Consider the following 19,458-nt stretch of genomic DNA (forward strand, 5'->3'; position numbering starts at 1 on the left):
TTCTCAGTCAGTCTTAAAATATTTATTAAGCCCCGTATAAATAAAATATCTTCAGATGCATCAAAGGTTGCTAGAAAAAAAAATTATACATGAAACTTTTCCACAGAGGGAAAAAAAACTAAACATGCCAAGTCACTGATCAAAAGTCCAGCCACTCTGCCATATACACACAGTTAGAGGGGGATATCTCGCCTCCTTCATGACAATCATCAAACACCTAAGAGAAGAAAGAGAGAAATGCATTTAGTGGAGATTATGGGCGGCAGGTAGCCTAGTAGAGCGTTGGGCCAGTAAGCGAAAGGTTGCGGGATCGAATCCCCGAGCTGACAAGGTACAAATCTATCATTCTGCCCCTGAACAAGGCAGTTAATCCACTCACTGTTCCCAGATAGGCCGTCATTGTAAATAAGATTTTGCTCTTAACTGACTTGCCTAGTTAAATAAACAAAAGTACTCTCCTGCATCACCATTCTTACTTTACCCTTTTCTAACATTTCCTGCTGGCTATCTGGCTACAGGTGAAGTACTTTGAATAGAAATAGTAAAACATTTAGGATCAAAACTCTGCAGGTCTGCATTCTTTCTGCCCAGCTCAAGGTCAAAACATGCCTTTCTAGTGTTTGACGAGTGACTGGGCTCTCCAATGTCCACACTAGCATACCACTTACGGCCAGACTATACAGGGCATGTGTGTTTCCGTGTTTTCTGCACGTGTCTCTGAAGCATTCTCAACTGATAAAGTGGCTGGCGCTTTGATTTTGATTTGTGCCTCTGTTTGCTGCTTTTGGTGTAGCAAACTATAAACAACGCTAATGAAGGAAAACGCAACACTAGTGATGTAGTTTCAGTGTTAGTATACACCAGTGGTCACCAACCTTTTCTGAGTCAAGATCACTTTTGCAGTCAAAAAGCAAGCTGAGATCTACCCCTCAGATTTTTTATTTATTTATTTTATATTATTTTTACATTAACCTCACACAAACAGTTTTGTAAGAATGAGGTTTGGGCTGTAGGCCTAATACATTATCACAGCATATTGGCTATATGATTGGCCCTGCCAATACTGTTAATCAGACTATATTATATTTCAAAACTCGAGCTTTGATGACAAAATAGATCAGTTGGTTTAGCACTTGTGAGGCACTGTGGAGCATGAATTGAAATAGCTTCCTTTTTTTTTTACTGGGCTGGTGGTACCTGATGGTCAACGACATCAAATCGCGACATCAGTGATCTTCAGGTTAAAGTCTGGGCTCAAGAAAGACACCAGAGTTTCCGACTTGGAATTCCGAGTTGGATGACCGTTCAAAACGATTTTTCCCAACCGCCTCTCACGGTCCCTGCTCTCTCATTCCTTTCCTCCGGTGAAACTGACCAGAGAGAGGGGACACAGTCTTCCACCTGATGGCAAAACTCCAAGTTGCACCGCATCTGCCTCACGCACAAATGCATGTTGTTCCTATGACCAGAGAAAGTTAAATATTCCCTAATCTTAAAATCGGCACGACGAGCTGCTAATAATAATAAAACGCAGGGCTGTCGATACTTGGCTTCTCATTCATTGCAGCTGCAGCCCGAGCGGAAGTACTGAGAAGCGCGTTTTGTAATAGTGTTGAATAAAAACAGTGACAGTGCTGAATATAAACTTAAACATGAACTCCCTCATAAAAACAGCAGCTCTTTGCTGAATTCATTGACAGTCTCTCTGTGGTCATGGTTTTAAAAGTGATTCAATCTTACGTAGGCTAGTAGCCTATTAAACTTGGCTGTGGCCAGTGATTTGAGCTATCCATTCGGGCAGCACAGTAGGTGCACTCGATTTAGTCACAGATTTGCCGGACCGCCGGCAAAAAGGAGCGCAAGCCTTTATTGTTCGTTGGCTTTTCTACAGAAATATTTGGCTATCAACTAGGAATGCCGTGAAGATCGACCAGTTGTCGACCACTGGTATACACAGTGTACAAAATATTAGGAACACCTTAATATTGATGCACCCCCCTTGTGCCCTCAGAACAGCCTCAATTCATCTGGGCATGGACTCTACAAGGTGTCAAGAGCATTCCACAGACGCCCATGTTGATTCCAATGCTTCCCACAGTTGTGTCAAGTTGGCTGGATGTCCTTTGGGTGGTGGACCCTTCTTGATACACACAGGAAACTGTTGAGCGTGTAAAACCTAGCAACGTTGTAGTTCTTGACACAAACCGGTGCGCCTGGCACCTATTACCATACCCTGTTCAAAGGCACTTAAATATTTTTGTCTTGCCATTCACCTTCTGAATGGCACACACACAATCCATGTCTCAATTGTCTTAAAGGCTTCAAAATCCTTCTTTAACCTGTCTCCACCCCTTCATTTATACTGATTGAAGTGGATTTAACAAGTCACATCAATAAGGATCATAGCTTTCACCTGGTCAGTCGGTCACAGAAAGAGGTGTTCCTAATATTTTGTACACTCAGTGTATATCCCCAATGCAATGTTTAATACCAAGTGATATGCTGGTATGGGTATTGAAACGGAGCCACTTGGCTGCTGTTGCCTGTGAAGGGGGGCTCACCGGACAGAGGCCACAGGGCGCTTTGACCAGGCCCGTGGGCTGGATGATGGGGTTGACCCCTCTGTACAGCTTCATCTGGCCGTCCACACTGCCCACAGTGCCCTCCTTGGCCGCGATGATGGTCATCTCCACCTTGCCGTCGTAGATGAGTGTGTTCAGAATAGTCTCAATGTCTTCCATAGACAGGTCCACCTGTACACAAAGTGCAATATTCAGACTTACAACCTCCATAGGAAATACATAGCAACTGTATGCTAAAAAAGTGAGACAGTTGTTACATTTGACCCCCTCACAGTGTACCAACCATACTTTGTTGGCTCTGATATTTTCTTTTTGCATGGACCTTTCCAGACCGTTTCCTGCAACTATGGCAGATTCATAACCAGTCCAGTACAGACAGTACAGCTCTGTTAGGCCAATAGTGTGAAAATAGTACAAAGTAAGGACAAATATGCCCCGGTCCTGACCAACCAGTGGAGGATTTCACCCTGGTCTTGACAACATTTGGCCGTTCCCTGTCAAAACGTGACAAATTTGCAGTCAAAACCAAACAGAATGTAGCCAGCAGCAGTCTCACCTTGCTGATACCGAGTTCACAAATATACTTCCACACTTCGTGAGAGGTGGCGAAGGAGCTGTTTCTTTGCACCATGGGGTTCTGCTTGCTGTCCCTCGCCGCCTCGGCCTAGAGGGTGACAAACAAACCAACATGACCGAAGAAATGATGTCTTAGTAAACTCTTGGTTACCAGAGAGCCTATAACTAGGAGCCAGAGTCATTTCTGGCTTTGTCAACCAGCCCTGCATTTAGAATTGGAAGAATTGTAGGGTGCATTCCAAAACAGATGCCCCAGAAGCCGTAAAGTTTTTCTTCATGGCATAATATATTAGATTGAAGCATGCTTCACACTGTTCCCAACGTTGATGTGCTCATATAAAATCAGTGTAATTAGTAGCTTATTTTCAAACATTTACAGTACAGAACACACCCTTTTAATTTCCGTGACTTGGCCATTGTAAGACATTTGTCCCACTCCCATTCAGTGGACCCCTCACCTTACTCTGAAGGAATTTGAAACACTGCTGATTGAGAACCTCCACAAACTCAGACTCAAAGTCCTGGTCACTGTACCAGGCTCCCCCAGTCACCGAGCGGTCTGGCTGCAGGTTGTATAGCATGTAAACCTTCTTTTTTGACGCCTGGACAAACAACAACAATAACTCATTATAAGTGAGACTAAACAATTATATAGAGTTTGGATAGCATGTCTGCTGATGCATTCATATTATTAAGTGGTGCTTTTCTTGATTCAATTATTTTTCGCTGGTTTTTAAAACGTGCATTTCAGAATATTTTAGTGTTTGAAGCTCGACTCACAGCCACTGATTTCACAGCCTTGATCAGCTTCTTGCTCTCTAGGTTCTTAAGGATCTTGTTGATCTCTGTCAGAGGAAGGTTGCTCTTATATCTAATGTCCCTGCTCCAGATCCCTGTGTAAAAGCAAGAGGACAGTTCATAAATATACAAATGGAAAGAACATTTCACAAAGAAATACACTAACGGAGAATAATGTGGTTGTGGATACTGTGAAGTGTCAAGTGGGAACTGGGTGAGTTGGCCAGGTTTGAATGGACTTGATGGCCCCATCCAAAGACAACACCCATCTCTTACCCCATAACACTTGGGTAGATCTGAGAGGATTGGATAGATGTAAACAATATGGGGAAAATATCACCTAGCCTAGTCACCTAGCCTAGCTTATACCTATCCAATTCCGTCTGATCTACCCAAGTAGGCTACCTAAGGGGACAGGGGCTATGGGTTGTCTGGACAGGACCCCTCTGAAATTCCTACCTTTGTTTCCTGCATCCTCAATGACCTGATACACCAGCTTCTCTTGATTGTCGGAGCCTTTCATTTTACTTTGGGACATAATAAAAACACAGTTAGTCACCAATCATACAAAAATAAAAGTCCTTCCTAAAGGCTTCCTTAAAAAAACATTGTTAAATGACAATGCTGACATTTACCTTGCTGTCTGGGCATCCTTCATGCGGTATAGAAGTCCTGAGCTGTTTCGTAGAAGGTCCAACTGACCCTGTGTGCACAAAATCAAACTTGTTAACAATATTCTTATCCTCAGCATTGCGCTATCAACCAGAACTATTGAGCCTATTGGCATGACAATTCCATAAGGAGTCGTTAAGAGAGCAGAAACGGACTGGCACCACGGCTACACCTGTGCCACTTACCAATGACAGTAGTCTGTTGATGGCCATGGCTCTCTGTTGAGCCTCCAAATGAGGCATGTCATTCTGGATCACCTGGTCTGTTATTCCATGAGGGAACTGTTGACAGAGTGCCTTTATCCTTTATAATAGAGAACATTAACGTTAGTTAGGAACCTAGGTAGTCGGGACATCAGATTTACTATAAATTCAACAATAAATGTCTTACTGATTACTCAGAAATAATGATTGACGTAGCTAGATAGCTAGAATTACGAGCATTACAGTAGCTAGCTCATCTATTATACAGTAGTTAGCTAGCTAGCTACATGAATCAAACCGTCATTGTCAAACTTGTGGGTCTAGTTTAGGATTGAAAACATGGCTGAATGAATTGAAACGCCTTATTTTTCAGTTTTGTTAAGTTGTATAAGGCATATTTAAAAGTAGCTAATGTTAAGTCCCTTGGTCTAAGTCTTGCTAGCTACTATAGTTGGTCAAATGTAGCCCATTTGAGCAAGTGAAAATAGACAGCTAACTAGGTTGCGAGCTAGCCTATGCTAGGACCTTCTTGACAGCGACAAACCTGTTTTCAATGTCTACAGGATCTGAGGATTCTTTCTTTACTTTCACATCCGCCATCGTGGAGAATTGTAAAATATTGTATGTTTGTTTGTTTAGTTAGTTAGGTAGGTAGCTAGCTAGCAATGCAATTAATCAACATTTGAACATGCGACTTTGGGTCCAAGTCGCATTTGGTTGGCTATATAGAAGGTCGGAAATTGCCTGTAGAAAATACTTTTCACTGTAGTTAAATTAATTTATAATTAGATTTCTTTCCTCAGCCTATTGTCATCGGTATTTTTGTATTTGGTGAGTGATAGCAAAGCAGTCGGTGCATTTTGTAACAATAACAAAGATGCTTAGAGAATGGTTGACTTGAATATAATGAAAGAGCCAGCAAGACATGCATAGAACGCAGTGAATTACATTTCTATGGCGCGAGCATTCAAAGTTCAAAGTATTTCAGGAATTGCAAAATGATAACTAATATAATGAAAGTTGAGAATAAACCATGAAAACATTGTGAATCCTGCCATTGGCTGTGGTGGTTGCTAAGGAGTATGTTTCTCCGTTGCTGCGTCGAATAGGCAATGAAACATCAGCGGTCACTGATCATCGCATCTATATCAGGTAGAACAACGCCTTTATCCCGCTTAAACATTTTATAATAAGACATGTCACTTTTGCAATGGACTGATGAAAATGTTTTTTATAGCCGAATGCATTTTTTATTATAGGACCGAATATGGCAGCCGGTTGCATTGTGGTGCCTCTCATCATACCGATTCGAATCCCCCCTCCTGGAAAAGCCAAGCATGAGATAGACACCACAACTCCTGTGGAGCTCAAATCAGGTGAAAACAAGCGTGTATCCATAATGTGTGGATGTTGCTAGAGTAAACATTAATATATATCATCTACCTCTTTTATGTTTGAACATTGTTTCATTGTTAAAATTGAGATCCACAATGCACTGATAGACAACATCTGCCCTAGATTCCAAGGTTTTTTGACAAACAACATATATTGCTGCCTAGATACCCAAGATGTCACTATCTACTACACTCTGGATGGTACTAAACCAGAGGTGACGAAGAGACCAGGGTTTGGAGAGAACAACACTTTGAAGTATAGCGGACCAATACGCTTACCTGAGGGCAAAGTGTCAGTCAAAGCTCTGGCTATCACCAGGTTGGATTGTGAAAGGATTCTACAAAAATATATCACACAAAGACATTTATTGTTTCATTGGCATTCAGTCTAGGGTCAAATATGATTGAGTTTTCCCTGTACAATTGAATCAACATAATAGTCCCAAAAGTGCAAACTCCAAGCAAAATCAAGGGTACCCTAAATGCTTATTTGACTGAGTTCTGGTGCTGTTATGTTATAATAATTGCTATTATGGATAATTGATGACTGAAACTGACCTTATGTTTATCTGCCTTAGGGATGGTCGAGAGAGTGCCATTGTCACCAAGCTATTTCTGGTGGAGTATGTGCCCTCAAACGAGCCACCTTCCATTGAGGACAAGGATGATAACTTTCTGAAGGAGTATGAACGAGACCTCTCTAGACAGGTATAGTCAGGCATATTTGCATGCCAACACTTCATTTCAATGTCGTGTGAAGTTTGACATGTAACGACAGCTTATGACAAGATATGTCACATTGCCAGTCTGCATTAAATTTGCTATGAATCTCTAAAACTTTACTAAAACGTCATGCTTCTTCACAGATTTTCCGGGGAAGCCTAGCAATGACGTGACATAACTGACACAACTGTTATTGCATGTTAGGCTACATCAAGCGCTAAGGCATTCTCATGAAAACTGTATGCATTACAATGAAGGAGCATTCAAACAAATGTGTTGTCATCTGCATCAATATTTGTTCTGAACAAGCTGAGGGGAAGCTGAGTATACCTTTACTGTGGGTCTATTGTATTGTACTGTTTCTCACAGGAGATGGGGACAGCGAACGGTTCTGGAGATGCCTCACTGAAGCTTCAAGGTATGTCTCACTGAATAACTTTTACTGATGAGCAATTTACACTGCCCAAACAACATCCCAAAGATAGCTCAATACCAATTTCCCTAAAGGGCTATTTCCCCCTCCCCTATAAAAATATTAGTGTCACAAAAATATTTGTGTACACTTGACCATACAACTGTCATACTGTAATGTAAGTACTAAATATCATATTCATGTGCAATGTGAAACACTGTTATAAACTCAATATCAGCATTTCTAAATGCTTGTCTCGATAAGTGCAAGCTGCTGTGTCAGTGCATACCATAGGGTTAGAATAGGATCTCTATGGTGCGAACACTGTCAAACGGACATGTACTATATATATGGAGATTCATATAATTCTTATAAACTTTATAACTTTCATAAGCTATCAATAATACCCTTTATAATATGAAGGGGATTCCTGATAGTTTATGAATGTTATGCAGTGTAAGAGCGTGTAAGTTTTGGTAATAGTTGTGTGTCCTCTTTAGTGCCAAAGACCTACCGGCCCCCTAAAGGTCCACGGTTCCTCAGCAGCCGTCTAGGGCCTGTGTCCCCTGCTCTGGAGCCCATGTCTTCACATCATTCTCAAACACTGGTACATTCACCAAAAATATATTGTGAATATTATTTAAGCAGTAAGGCCCGAGGGGGTGTGTTATATGGCCAATATACCACGGCTAAGGGCTGTTCTTAGGCACGACCCAACGCAGAGCCCTTAGGGCTCGAACCACCCGGTTTATAATTATATTTATATTATCAATTATATTATATCATTATTACGGTGATGATGGTGACTGGTTGTACTTTGGTCAATTATCAGAATCTGCTAAGAGTTAACAAATACATTGTGACCCATGCGGGAATCAAACCCACAACCCTGGTGTTCCAAGTTAGCCTATGGTCATTGTCATACCATGCATAGATTATCAAATCATATGAGCAAATACAGCTCCTTACTTAGAACGCCACAGAACATGAATTATTTGGTGTTAAATGGTCTTTCAGAATGCAAGCTTGGAAGACAGTCCTTTCAAAAACCTAACCAGCACTCAAATGTCAAGGATCCAAAGGGAGACAGACTTTCTGAGGTGAGTGAACAGAAAGCGAGAGAGAGAAAAGAAAGAGAAAAAGCATGAGACAAAGATGCAGAGAGATTATTTCTAATGGAGAAGCAAATGATCTCTCGCGACTTCTACCTTCTACCTTTCCCCAGGTGTGCGAAGTGCTTGAGCCATCGCCCCTCAGACCCCTTTGCCCGCTTTTGTCTGCAGTGCGGCACCGCTGTGCTGCCTGTGCCAGGCCAGAGGCTGCCACCCACAGAGGGTGGACAGGTATCACCCCAGTCCTAAAACCAACTTCTACTATTGATACTGCTACTATTGTTAACATTTTGTTGATGGCCTACTCTTTGATTGTGTGCACATTTTACAGTGTGGCATTTAACATTAGGTTCATTTTACTGTGTTTGTTTTATGATGCAGAAAAATGCCACCACAAAATATGATTTCAGGGAAAATCACAAATAGGATTTGGATATACTAAATGCAGTTTAGTGTTATTCAGTGTTTTAAGTAGTTTTCCTCCCTTAAGTCACCCAAGGATAAAAGGTCTGTATGTTCATTCAGGCCTTTCAATTCAATGTTCAATTTGGCCTGTGTGTTCATTCTTGCATTTCAATTCAATGTTTACCAGCCCAGGTTTGGGTTCTCCTTTCTATTTAGATGGGCTTGTGTGTCCACTGTAAAACAATGGTGCCTGTCAACACCCCCACATGTGTGGTATGTGAGGCCCCCATGAGCCCCCAGCTCCAGCCTCAGGCCAGCTTAAGACTCCAGGTAAATATCAAGTTTACTGCCACGAAAACTCCGCTTTCAAACACCTTGTGACTTTGCACATGTACACGTTTGAATATAGAATACTTTATTTGCAGGTGTGTTAACATTTACCTTTTCAATGCAAAGCAGTGTAAATGGATCATTTTTTTCACTTGCACTCTGTGTGTGTGTGTGTGTGTGTGTGTGTGTGTGTGTGTGTGTGTGTGTGTGTGTGTGTCCACTCGCTTCCTTTTCCTGTGCTGTAGAACAAGGTGATCTGTCCGTCATGTGGAACCGGAAACCCTCCGCATATCTCAACTTGTGTCACCTGTGAAACTAAACTACTGCAGCCACCCACTGTAAGAGCTCATTGATTGTATTATAGTAGCCTAATTATCCTTATTAGGCTTAGATTTAGACTTGTATAAATGCCTAGGTTTTTGTTGTAGTATGAAATTAGTCAGAAAGCAAGCAAACTACAAAAGAATGTAACCAAGTTGAATTGGGTAAACTCACTTCTCAAGTTGAAAAACCTCCACCCGCAGCATATAATTACTAGCCTTTCAAGGGCGCAGCTAGCGTTTCAAGAGGGCGTTTCAAGAGGGTGGTCACATTAGTTTGTGAGACATAAGATTTTCGTCATAGGCTAGTGTTTAGAGCGTTGGACCAGTAACCGAAAAGTTGCTGCCTGGTTTGAATATCCGAGCCAACAAGGTGAAAAATCTGTCGATGTGCCCTTGAGCAAGGCACTTAACCCTAATTTGCTCCAGGGTCACTGTTGTACTATGGCTGACCCTATAAAACATCACACATCACTGCACCTATACGGTGTATGTGACAATAAAACATATATACTGTACACATATACTTTAGTTATTGTATAATATGCTCCAGACTGCCAGTTTAATGTATCTACACTCCGAATATTTTATAGTTGAATATCAAGCTTACCTTCTGAAGAGTATCTCTCTCAACATATTGAGAGCGTGAACTACCATGAGGAGTTTATACAACCGGGTTTCTCCCATTCCGCTGCTACTATTACTAGTACGTAGCCACTGGGTCTGCAGGTTTTTGTTCCATCCCATCACTAACACACCTGTTTCAAATAATGATCTAGTCATGGATTCAGTTTGGACTAGTGGTATCAGTGGTGTTAGTGATGGGCTGGAATGAAAGCCTGCACATCCACTAGCTCTCCAGCATCCACCTTGTGAGAGACATTGTGACTCTTGTGCATTATCAGATGTTGCCCTACATGTTGTGATTGTACACATTAGATTTCCTTTCTTGAGAAGTCAAGGTGCTACCATAGGCTTTTTGACATTTTTCTGTCTAGGCTGTTTTGGGTGGTCAGAGTGCCCCGCCACTTCCATCTGGAGCAGGCAAGATGATGTCCTGTTCTAAGTGCAGCCGGGTCAACCACTCGGATGCGCGCTTCTGTGACTGGTGCGGTTCCAAGGTAAGCATACTACTTGCCCCAAGCATCTGTTCCTCCATCCATTCAACCTTCCATCCATTTCACTAAAACAGAATGTTGAAAAGCAGCAATGAGGCTGGTTCCACCAGGTTAACATTAGCCTCTAGCAATTTAAACTTCTTCCACTACCATAAACATACTTTTAGAAAGCTGAAGCAAGCACGCACATTTTCTCCACAAAGTGTACCTTTTATCCTCTGCCCATTTCATTCTCTGTTGTAAACTGGTGCCCATCCCTGCCAGCCTGGCCATTCAGTCAGCTGTTTGATCTGCTCCCGGTGCGGAGCGAGCAGCCACCCCTATGCCAAATTCTGTGGCTCCTGTGGGGTGTTTCTGGAGGGGCCACCTAGGGGGGAGTCACGTGCCAGCCTTGCCTATTCCATGGGGGGGAAACTGGAGTTGGAGCGAGTACGTCCCTCACCTTGCCATATTTACTCATATCTAAACAGGGTTGTGGGGTCAATTTCGTTTCAATTCAGTCAATTGAGGAAGTAAACTTAAATTCCAATTCCATATTCTGCTCACGGAGAATCTTTGAGGAAAATTGGAATTTCAGTTTACTTCCTGAATTGAAATGATATTGAGCCCCACCCTGATTCTAATAACCCTCGTTAAAAGGGCACACGTGTGTGCATGCACTCTTAGTCACCAAATGTGGTACAGTGGTACATTCTCTGAGTGTTTTGTTAGAGCCATCCTTTCCACAATTAAATAAATAAACATTTCTATCTTTCTCAATCTCTCCTTATTTCTCACCCCCCTCCTCTCTCTGTCTATCACTCTTCCTCTTTCTTTCTTTCTTTCTTTCTTTCTTTCTTTCTTTCTTTCTTTCTTTCTTTCTTTCTTTCTTTCTTTCTTTCTTTCTCCCTCTCTCAACAGATGTCCACTCACACCTCTGACGGTGCCACTGCCACCTGGCAGGCTGTGCCCTCCTCCGTTTCCCCCGGTGTGGCGTTGGCCCCGGCTCCAGCACGGGCGGACCAGCAGACTCAGACGGTGGGCTTGTTCTACCCGTCGGGCACTGAAGTCCACAGGAAGGGCCAGCAGGTGGCGCTGGAGCTGAGGAGACAGGAGCAGATGAGGGACCGCAGACCACTGCTCACAGCTATAAGCCCAGGCAGAGGTGACCACTAGCCAGTGCCTAAATTACTGCTAACTGGTGTAGAGTGAAGTTGCCCCTAGATGCTGATCTTGGGTCAATTTAGCATTTTCCCCACTATTGGTTAAGGTTAGGATTGGGGGAGAGGAAGTTGATCCTAGATCTGTTCCTAGGGGGAACGTTATCCCAGAGCACTACTAACCCTAATGGAGCGATAGAGGGAGAAAATCCGCAGTGAAGCCTGAACTGGCGACCATGTGGTTACAGGGCAAAAGCACAGGGCGAGGGCATTTTTTTGTGCCCCAAAAGCCCAGGCCTCCCGGCAGAGTTAGTAAGACACCTGCATAGACGGAGGTTATACAGTACAAGCACTAACCAACGCTACAGAGCTGACCACTTTCTCAATCAATCACATGTATTTTATAAAGCCATTTTCACATCAGCAGTTGTCACAACGTGCTATACAGATACCCAACCTAGAACCCCAACGAGCAAGCAAAGCAGATGCAGAAGCACGGTGGCAAGGAAAAACTCCCTGGAAAGGCAGGAGCCTCCTACTGTTTTATTGCTTGCACCACGAAGTAGTAAAATAAATGCTGGGGACTCTTTTTTTTAGAAACTGTCTCTGACACTTTTGTTCTCCCTTTTATCGCTCTCTCACTCTTCTCTAGGGTACTGGAGGAAGCAGCTGGACCATGTGTGTGCTCACCTGCGCAGCTACACTCAGAACAACACTGAATTTCGAGCTCTCATAGCGGAGCCTCGCATGGGCCGGGTATGACCAGCCTCTCTCATAACTAATCCGGGCTATAATCTTGGTAATACTTTACTGAAAACAAACACATACAGAATGTTTTATTAGCTTGTATGAACCTTTATGTACAGTTGAAGTCGGAAGTTTACACAACACCTTAGCCAAATACATTTAAACTCAGTTTTTCACAATTCCTGACATTTAATCCTAGTAAAAATTCCCTGTCCTTAGGATCACCACTTTATTTTAAGAATGTGAAACGTCAGAATAATAGTAAAGGATTTATTTCAGCTTTTATTTCTTCCATCACATTCCCAGTGGGTCAGAAGTTTACATACACTCAATTAGTATTTGGTAGCATTGCCTAAATTGTTTCGGGTAGCCTTCCACAATCTTCCCACAATAAGTTGGGTGAATTTGGGCCACTCCTCCTGACAGAGCTGGTGTAACTTAGTCAGGTTTGTAGGCCTCCTTGCTCGCACTCGCTTTTTCAGTTCTGCCCACAAATTTTCTATAGGATTGAAGTCAGGGCATTGTGATGGCCATTCCAATACATTGACTTTGTTGTCCTTAAGCCATTTTGCCACAACTTTGAAAGTATGCTTGGGGTCATTGTCCATTTGGAAGACCCATTTGCGACCAAGCTTTAACTTCCTGACTGATGTCTTGAGATGTTGCTTCAATATATCCACATAATTTTCCTTCCTATTTTGTGAAGTGCACCAGTCCCTCCTGCAGCAAAGCACCCCCACAAAATGATGCTGCCACCCCCATGCTTCACAGTTGGGATGGTGTTCTTCGGCTTGCAAGCCTCCCCCTTTTCCTCCAAACATAACAAAGGTCATTATGGCCAAACAGTTCTATTTTTGTTACATCAGACCAGAGGACATTTCTCCAAAAAGTACGATCTTTGTCGCCATGTGCAGTTGCAAACCGCAGTCTGGCTTTTTTTGTGGCGGTTTTGGAGCAGTGGCTTCTTCCTTGCTGAGCGGCCTTTCAGGTTATGTCGATATAGGACTCATTTTTACTGTGGATATAGATACTTTTGTACCTGTTTCCTCCAGAATCTTCACATGGTCCTTTGCTGTTGTTCTGGGATTGATTTGCACTTTTCGCACCAAAGTACGTTCATCTCTAGGAGACAGAACACGTCTCCTTCCTGAGTGGTATGGCAGCTGCGTGGTCCCATTGTGTTTATATTTGCGACCTATTGTTTCTACAGATAAACGTGGTAGCTTCAGGCGTTTGGAAATTGCTCCCAAGGCTGAACCAGACTTGTGAAGGTCTACAATTTTTTTCTGAGGTCTTGGCTGATTTCTTTTGATTTTCCAATGATGTCAAGCAAAGAGGCATTGAGTTTGAAGGTAGGCCTTGAAATACATCCACAGGTACACCTCCAATTGACTCAAATGATGTCAATTAGTCTATCAGAAGCTTCTAAAGCCATGACATAATTTCCTGGAATTTTCCAAGCTGTTTAAAGGCACAGTCAACTTAGTGTATGTAAACTTCTGACCCACCAGAATTGTGACACAGTGAATTATAAGTGAAATAATCTGTCTGTAAACAGTTGTTGGAAAAATTACTTGTGTCAAGCACAAAGTAGATGTCCTAACCGACTTGCCAAAACTATAGTTTGTTAACAAGAAATTTGTGGAGTGGTTCAAAAACAAGTTTTAATGACTCCAACCTAAGTGTATGTAAACTTCCGACATCAACTGTATTTCTATAACTGTAAGTTAGACAGGGTCATCATAAGATCATTAGTGTCACTAAGACATTAAAAAGGGTGTTGGCCTCCCGAGTGGCGCAGCCGTCTAAGGCACTGCTTCAAAGTACTTGCTGCATTACTGCAGATCCTGGTTCGATACAGGGCTGTGTCGCAGTGTACAGCGTTTCCTCCGACACATTGGTGCGGCTGGCTTCAGGGTTAAGCGTGCATTGTGTCAAGCAGCGCGACTTGACGGGGTTGTGTTTCGGAGGATGCACGGCTCTCGACCTTTGCCTCTCCCGAGTCCGTACGGGAGTTGCAGCGATGGGACAAGACTGTAATTGGACTGTAATTGGTGCATTGTAATTGGTGCATTGGGGGGGTGGGGAATGGAATTAATTGTACTTTTTTATTTATTTTTCTTCCTAGGGAGGGACTGTGGGAGGGGTCTCGAATGGTTGAGGGACAGCTATTGGGGAACTGTGGGGGGGATCTTGGAGGGTTCGGGTTCACGTTTTTTGGCATGGTGGTAGATCGGTCAACATGCCCTTGAGCAGGGCATTGACCCTGGATGCTTCTGTGTGTCACTCTGAATGGGAATCTGTTGGATGACTGGTATGATGTAGTTATTGAGCAGATTCACTGCAAGTATATTGTATGTTTCGAATATTCAATTAAGAAATATGTTTTTTTAATTAAATAAAAAGACTAACTACCAATTGGATATGACAAAATTGTGTGGGGGGTGTCATAGATGTTTATGACAAGTCTTACAACACATTATATCTGTAAGGTGTTATCATTATCTGGAACCAAACACTATCTGTAGCATTGGTTCCAATTCATGCAAATGTCCCTAAGAAGGTATTCATAAAAATATTCCTTATCCCCAGGACAATGGGGGAAACATGATCTTTGATGTATGTTCATGTGCTTCTGGTTTTTTTTTTCCTCGGTTCAAGATGGTTTCAGCTGTGATCCAGGAGGACAACTATGAAGTCAGTTTGAGGATCAACTTTGTCTCTGCCGGACTTGAAAAAACTAAGGTCTTTCATTTGTGCTATGCTATGACACTTTGAAATGGACACATTTAAATTGACATGCCTGTTATACATTGTAATATGTCACCCGTCAATCACTATTCATTTGCTAAATATTGTGGGATTCCTTGTCCTGTATAAAATCTTCCTTTAGTAAATTCTTCTTTGTCTTGTCTGGAGCATATTTCAGGCCAAACATAAGGCCCACAACAAATATTTTCTTAGTCCTGTCAGGTAGACGGGACTGAGAAGCCCCTTATACTATCAGAGAACCAGAACCTCAGCAGTGTGACGGAAGGCATGAGCGGCCTATCAGCCAGACAGACCAGCCTGGCTGAGAAAGGTAAACCTACCTACTTTTTATTTCAACTTGAGATATTAATACAAGCTACTGTCTATCTTATACTTATCACTCGGGGACAGACTACGTTTCTGTTTAGGGGGGTGGAGACTTCGCTAGTATCTTTCAATCAACCTCTCCTGCCAGACCCTAATTGAGCATCTGACGCAATTACGCAATATTTTATTTATTCTACTTTAGAGGATTTTTTTTGCAAGAGATTTACTAAATTTACATGCCTGACCCCCGTCACCATGGGGCATGTGTAGACCAATACACCAGAATCCAACACTACATGCTTGACTCTTAAGCCAGAATACTAACCTTAGTTATTCATTGACGTCTCAGAAGTATTGGTTTATTATTTGTTTTAGATCATTCTTTATATTCATGTGAATTTATTTTAGGTACAGTTTTATGTACAGTGGGGCAAAAAAGTATTTAGTCAGCCACCAATTGTGCAAGTTCTCCCACTTAAAAAAATGAGAGAGGCCTGTAATTTTTATCATAGGTACACTTCAACTATGCTTATACTTATACCTATACTTATTTTCCACCACAATTTGCAAATAAATTCATTAAAAATCCTACAATGTGATTTTCTGGATTTCTTTTCTCATTTTGTCTGTCATAGTTGAAGTGTACCTATGATGAAAATTACAGGCCTCTCATCTTTTTAAGTGGGAGAACTTGCACAATTGGTGGCTGACTAAATACTTTTTTGCCCCACTGTGTATACATGTTGTCTGGCTGTGATGTTGCTGTTAGAGAGTGAGAACGCTACCTCAAAGTCTGCAGCTTCCAGGAGAACAGTGAAAAACCTCAGTCAGAGCTGGACCTCTGACGTTGCACAGAAACCGCCTGTGAGTTGGAATTTTTCTTAGCTGAGGTTTTGGCTCAGACTTGGAACAACCCAGAAACAACCCCAAGCCCTTGTGGGGATCTGAGAGGATCACATATGGTCCACCCGGCTCTCCAATAGGCTTGGTAGGACTTTAGGCATATTGCTTTTGCCTGTCAAATCCTTTCAGATCTCCACAGGTACCGAGGGTTTAAGGGATTGGGGTTGTTTCTGGACCGAGCAATAGCTTTATACTTTTGTTTTCAGTCGTTTGTGCCCTTGGAAAAGTGCAAACTTTCCGCAGTGCAGTTCAGTTGAATCCAACTGCATTATTTCACGGGCATGATCTGTTTCAATGCACACATTCACGATGGTGCTAGGTCACTGCATATCTAACTGTAAGTGAATGGTGTTATTGTCCAATGACCTTAATTTTTTATGACAATTTATTTATATTTCCAAGCCATCCAAAGACAGTCTGCTTCTGAGGGAAGTTGGCCCAGACGGGAGGGGGGAGATCTCTGTGGTCCAGCAACTGCTTGATGAGGTAACTTAATCAAAGCTGGTAAAAGGAATGTTCATATTGAGATGCTAGTTAAGATTCTGTCTCGAAGGACCATGAAATAACTACACCGACTATAGCCGAACCGAACTGTACTACGCTGACCTGGTTGCACAGATTCCAGAGTTGCTGGAATCTTGTTACATCCATGTGAAAGGAATATCAGAGCCAGCACTGCAGCTTTCGGGTCGGCATGGTAGAAAAAAAAAATCAAATTTTCCATTGCGATGTTGTGCCAGGGTGCAGATCCCTCATGCCAGGGGTGCGCCGGGCACCCTGCCCTGGTTGTTGCTGTGCAGCACGAGCACCACGAGGTCCTCCCTGTGCTGGTACAAAGGGGAGCTGACGTCAACTGGCAGTCTGGGCCGTAAGTACAGTGCTAACGGATTAAAGTCATTCAGATTTGTATTCAGATTCCCCCGGAGAATCTTGTCGGAAGTTGTCTCCCGAAGTGCTATTACTTTAAGCCTGCTACACACTACGCGAACGGAGTGCCGTATTAATGTCCATTCTAAAAAATTCAGCGGCACAAAAACTCTACGCAAACTAAGCTCCGTCTGCGTAGTGTGTAGCTGCCTTTACATGTGCATGAGCTGCATCCAACCATTAATCGCACCGGTATAAATTTCATGCTGAAAATACTCTGAGGTGTTGGACCTGGGATTGTCATTCCTGTGTCTTTCCACTTTAAAAAAGGTTAAGTTTCTCTCTTTCTTCTTTCATAGGGTGAACAACACTGCTCTGCATGAGGCTGCTGCTCTTGGGAGTAAGGGCTTACGGTGTGCAGAGACACTATTAGGGTAAGAGACTACCAGCTATATATTTTATATCTGCATGCTCCGGTTTAGTGCACGCACGTAGGACAGCCCCAAGCCATTGCATAGCCCATATCAGGAATTTACTATTTCCAAAATACTGTACATCAGGGTTTCCCTGGGGCCACATTTAGTTGTTTTGCCCTAACACTACACAGCTGATTCAAATAATCTAAGCTTGATGATGATTTGGTTATTTGAATCAGCTGTGTAGTGCTAGGGCAAAAAACAAAATGTGCCCCCAGGTTGGGCCCCTGGACCGAGTTTGGGAAACCCTGCTGTACATAACCAGGGTCAATTCATTTATCCCATCCCAATTCTTCCAGATGCAACGCCAGCATTCGGAAGAAGAACGACAGAGGTCTGACGGCCTATGACTTGGCAGTCACTTCAGATTGCAGCCCCTTGGTGTCTCTACTAGCTGCTAAGATGGGTCAGGGCATGCTAGACAGACTGGTCAAACCCAGGACTCACCCAAACCTAGATGCATTCCGATGACAGAGAGAATTGTGTGCGGCCCCCAAATGGCACCCTATTCCCTATAGTGCACTGCTATGGGCCCTGCTCAACAGTAGTGCACTAAATAGGCAACAGGTTCCCATTTGGGATGCAAACCTTTTCTCCATGGTGGCCTTATTTTCTGAATTGACATTTCATCAATTATCTTGAATCTGTTAATCAATTATAATTTCCAGAAATGGGATTGATAAGGAATTTACCCCAACCTTATGTACTGTAGTGCTACAAACATCTACAACCGTTTGAGGAAAAACACCCATTTCTTGTAAATGGCTAATTTGTTAATACTAACAAAACATTCGATTTGAATACAGTTGCGCAATATAGTACTTGATGATAATAATAAATGGTACACATACTACTAGCTATAGTAACTAACACTAGTTCTAAGAGGCATGTACACTGAGGTCCAAAAGTATTGACAGTGACCCATTTTTTGTTGTTTTGGCTCTGTACTCCAGCGCTTTGAAATAAAACAATAACTGATGTTTAAGTGCAGACGGTCAGCTTTCATTTTAGGATATTTTCATCCATAGAAATTACATAACTTTTTGTAAATAGCCCCCCCAGTTTAAGGAACCAAAAGTATTTGGACAAATTCACTTAATCAGAAAGTATTCATACCTGTTGACTCATTCCAAATTTTGTTACACTCGGAATTTAAAATATATTACATATTTTCCTCTTACCCATCTGTAAACAAACCTCATAATTACAAAGTGAAAACATGTTTTTAGAAATTGTTGCAAATGTATTGAAAAATAAACACAGAAGTATCTCATTTACATCATACCCGTGTGTCTTTCTGGGTAAGTCTCTAAGAGCTTTGAACACCTGCATTGTACAATATTTTCCCATTATTCTTTATACAAGTCTTCAAGCTCTGTTAAATTGGTTGTTGCTAGACAACCATTTAAGGCTTGCCAAAGATTTAAGCATATTTAAGTCAAAACTGTAACTGCCATTCAGGAACATTCACTGGCTTCTTGGTAAGCAACTCCAGTGTAGATTTGGCCTTGTGTTTTAGGTTATTGTCCTGCTGAAAGGTAAATTCATCTCCCAGTGTCTGGCAGAAAGCAGACTGAACCAAGTTTTCCTCTAGGATTTTACC

The 19,458-nt window shown here is 42.3% G+C and overlaps 2 protein-coding genes across 2 annotated transcripts; one reads left to right on the plus strand and one right to left on the minus strand.

Annotated features, from left to right (window-relative positions):
• Positions 1 to 6: 6 nt before the first annotated feature.
• Positions 7 to 5,579, minus strand: polr3f (polymerase (RNA) III (DNA directed) polypeptide F). Its single transcript, XM_021568306.3, has 9 exons — positions 5,376 to 5,579; positions 4,814 to 4,931; positions 4,592 to 4,659; positions 4,416 to 4,483; positions 3,939 to 4,051; positions 3,617 to 3,760; positions 3,139 to 3,246; positions 2,562 to 2,753; positions 7 to 217 (listed from the first exon to the last, which is right to left on the minus strand). Exons 1-9 carry the CDS (start codon positions 5,429 to 5,431, stop codon positions 140 to 142), a joined length of 945 nt encoding a protein of 314 aa, XP_021423981.1. The 5' UTR covers positions 5,432 to 5,579; the 3' UTR covers positions 7 to 139.
• Positions 5,476 to 19,132, plus strand: dzank1 (double zinc ribbon and ankyrin repeat domains 1). Its single transcript, XM_021568303.3, has 21 exons — positions 5,476 to 5,983; positions 6,091 to 6,207; positions 6,391 to 6,544; positions 6,804 to 6,933; positions 7,318 to 7,366; positions 7,861 to 7,967; positions 8,378 to 8,460; positions 8,586 to 8,703; positions 9,094 to 9,207; positions 9,453 to 9,545; positions 10,526 to 10,648; positions 10,910 to 11,074; positions 11,546 to 11,789; positions 12,437 to 12,540; positions 15,193 to 15,276; positions 15,496 to 15,613; positions 16,379 to 16,473; positions 16,915 to 16,998; positions 17,253 to 17,380; positions 17,739 to 17,813; positions 18,155 to 19,132. The coding sequence occupies exons 1-21, from the start codon at positions 5,944 to 5,946 to the stop codon at positions 18,324 to 18,326; spliced, it is 2,397 nt and encodes a 798-aa protein (XP_021423978.2). The 5' UTR covers positions 5,476 to 5,943; the 3' UTR covers positions 18,327 to 19,132.
• The last annotated feature ends 326 nt before the right edge of the window (positions 19,133 to 19,458 follow it).

The sequence above is a fragment of the Oncorhynchus mykiss genome, chromosome 17 (assembly GCF_057628025.1).
Source record: "Oncorhynchus mykiss isolate SJ-2025 chromosome 17, ASM5762802v1, whole genome shotgun sequence".
Taxonomy (NCBI): domain Eukaryota; kingdom Metazoa; phylum Chordata; class Actinopteri; order Salmoniformes; family Salmonidae; genus Oncorhynchus; species Oncorhynchus mykiss.